The sequence below is a fragment of the Aplysia californica genome, unplaced genomic scaffold, assembly GCF_000002075.1.
Source record: "Aplysia californica isolate F4 #8 unplaced genomic scaffold, AplCal3.0 scaffold02533, whole genome shotgun sequence".
NCBI classification, from domain to species: domain Eukaryota; kingdom Metazoa; phylum Mollusca; class Gastropoda; order Aplysiida; family Aplysiidae; genus Aplysia; species Aplysia californica.
This window is the reverse complement of record NW_004799803.1, coordinates 4,755-7,477: the sequence shown is the minus strand read 5'-3', so window position 1 is coordinate 7,477 and position 2,723 is coordinate 4,755. Positions and strand designations below refer to the sequence as shown.

The 2,723-nt window shown below is 46.1% G+C and overlaps 1 protein-coding gene across 1 annotated transcript; it reads right to left on the bottom strand.

Annotated features, from left to right (window-relative positions):
• Positions 1-1,641: 1,641 nt before the first annotated feature.
• Positions 1,642-2,709, bottom strand: LOC101862777 (hormone-sensitive lipase-like). Its single transcript, XM_005113456.2, has one exon. The coding sequence runs from the start codon at positions 2,707-2,709 to the stop codon at positions 1,726-1,728; it is 984 nt and encodes a 327-aa protein (XP_005113513.1). The 3' UTR covers positions 1,642-1,725.
• Positions 2,710-2,723: the final 14 nt, after the last annotated feature.

Genomic DNA, 2,723 nt, shown 5'->3' with positions numbered 1-2,723 from the left:
GTATATAATTATGATATACCCCCCCCCCCCCCACCCCCAGTTCCTGCTCACCCGTGTATGTTTTTGATACAATTCTCTTGACATGTTTTATAATTAAGTGTGTGTGTGGAGTTTGTCAAATTTCATTTTCTTTCTTTTTGGTGAAGATCATGAAGCTTTTTTGTCTTACAGAAATTGTATTTTTACTAATTTTTTAGCATTCGACAATTCGAACACTAAACTACAAAGCTTATGAGTACGGCTATATCGAAATTTTGTTTCATTCGAAAACTTCCTTTTGACTGACTTGGTTTAGAGAACTACAAAGCTGAATCAGAAATTTATTTTTATTTTTTTTTTCTGAAATGGATGAGTTTTTCCTGAATAAAGTGAAAAAAATGAGCATTGGGATGATGACTTTAATTTATGTCTGTGTACTTGTTTGTGTCGGTATGTGTGTGTGTGTATGTGCTCATTATTACCATGTGGCTGTAGTTTAATTGTAACGCTCTTCAACTTGATTCGCACAGTCCTCTACTTCTTTTGTATGTTTGTCACACTCTTGTGACCCGCTATTTCCGGGGTGCCTTTTAAAGTCGAAACAAGACTTAGTGCTGTTGAAGCTAGAGAGGTGAGCAGAGTAAGCCTGATTCCCTGTAAAGACTTCTCTGTTAACATCCACCCCTTTGCGCTCATATGACCTTATGCAGTTGCGAGTGCCGTAAAACCTCTACTAAATATAAATAATATAGATTACATGTACTCACAAACGGTACTGAGATGTAGTGGGTTGTTGGCGGGTTTGCTCCATTCCTACCAAACATCGATGGCCCTTGTCTCTCCTCTTTTGTGTGTGTGTGTATGTTACTCCCGTAACACTCAATTGTTCGGCGTTTGGCACTTTTATGACCTTATTGTGTTGCAAGTGTCGTACAATTTACTCAAAGTAGTCCCAAGTCATGATCAGGTCAGTATAAGGAGAAAACAAACGCACTCGAGCAGAAAGAAAGGTCTACAACAAGGACAGAAATGTACTCTATTCAGTTTTCTAAATACTTTACTTCCGCAGTAGTTCCCCGAGTATACCGTGAACACAAAAATAGGACATAAAACAGGGGTGGCAGATATCCCTACGCGTACATGTACTCCCACAGAAAAGGAAATGGGCTGATGAAAATGGTAGGTGGACAAAAAGATTACTGGATGGAGACCAAGAACAAGAAAACGATCAATAAGAAGACCAGAAAGAAAGTGGGCAGCTGATATCAGAGAACGAACGAGTACTACGCTACATTGTGTACCTTTGTACCGGGATGAGGTAGGTTAAGTAAAAGTAAAACCGCCGATAGAACAGAGTGGGGGCCAATGTTGGATGCCTACATCCTGCAGTGGACAAACAACGCCAAGTTCGAAGTTCAAAGTTCATACGTGCGCGCTGAGGTATCCCTCAAACTCGAACACCACCCCCTGTTCAGGTTGATTAAATCTGTGTGTGGGTTGTATGAAATGAAATACAGTCGACTCCGCTTGTACAATGTATTGATCTCGCCTGGGTTGATCTTCGGATGAGTTGATCTTTTCGTCAGGTCCCGGCATCTCTTCTTTTTCACAGATCCCAGCGGTCAAGTTGAATTTCGGATGAGTTCATTATTATTCATCTCCCCCCCCCCCCCCCCCACTATATATAGAATGTCGTTATAGAGAGCAGGCTACATTGCACATAGACATGTTCTCGCTTTGTTTTTCTTACGTATGGAACTGGTTGAGAAAGCGGGCTACAAGAGCGTACGCCTCGGGCCCTTTCTGCCTGTAGGTGTCACACTGAGGGAAGAAGCCGTGAGGTATCCCCTCCAGCATCTCACACGTGACCTTGACCCCTGCTTCGCGGAGACGATGAGCGTACATGAGACCGCTGTCTCTGAGCGGGTCCAGCTGACAGAGCAACACGAAGGTCTCTGGGTGCGAGGCTGAGAACTGTCCGGCGTAAGGGTTGATCCTTGGGTTGCTGGCCTGGTCTGGGATGTTGCTCACGCTGTTTGCTAAGATGTACGCCAGGGCTTCTTTGCTCAGTCCGGGCACGTCTGCGAACTCTCTCACGGACGGAGGTTCTTCGGGGACTTTGAGCCCCGGGTAAATCAAAACTTGGAAGTCTAGCGGTTCTGGGAGTACGTTGGACACACCACCAGCAATATGGCCGCCGGCACTGTCGCCACCGACGCCGACTTTACTTTTGGCGTGCCCGCCGACTACTGCTCGGTTGCTAAGCACCCATTGCGTCACTACCAGTCCGTCGTCAAAGGGAGCGTACACAGCTTCCGGGCGTGGCAGAAGACGGTACTCGACGTTCACGATGATCGCTCTTGATTCTCGGGCGATTATTTTCAGAACCGCTTCGTGGGTTCTCCGACTGCTGGCGATAAACCCACCACCGTGGAAATACACCAAAATGGCGGGCCTTTCAGGGCAGGAGGCGGGTTTATATACGGATACAGGGATGCCATTTTCAGAGTGAGGGGACGGGACAATGATTTCTCTATCTGTCCCGGAAAAGTCGATCTTCCCGCCAAAGGCGATCCCTGCAATTTCGGTTTGCTTTCGCGCTTCCTCAAGACTGATTTCATGGAATGGTTTGAAGCCGAGTTCTTGCACACGTCGAAAATGGTTATAGGTGTCCGGGTGTATCTTGTACTTCTCTGCAAATGGAGCCCACTGTTCTTTTACAGACGCCATTCTGTCCTGGGGGG

What these genes read in the sequence shown, in the direction of transcription:
- LOC101862777 (XM_005113456.2), bottom strand. Translation starts at nt 2,709, where the DNA reads ATGGCGTCTGTAAAAGAACAGTGGGCTCCATTTGCAGAGAAGTACAAG.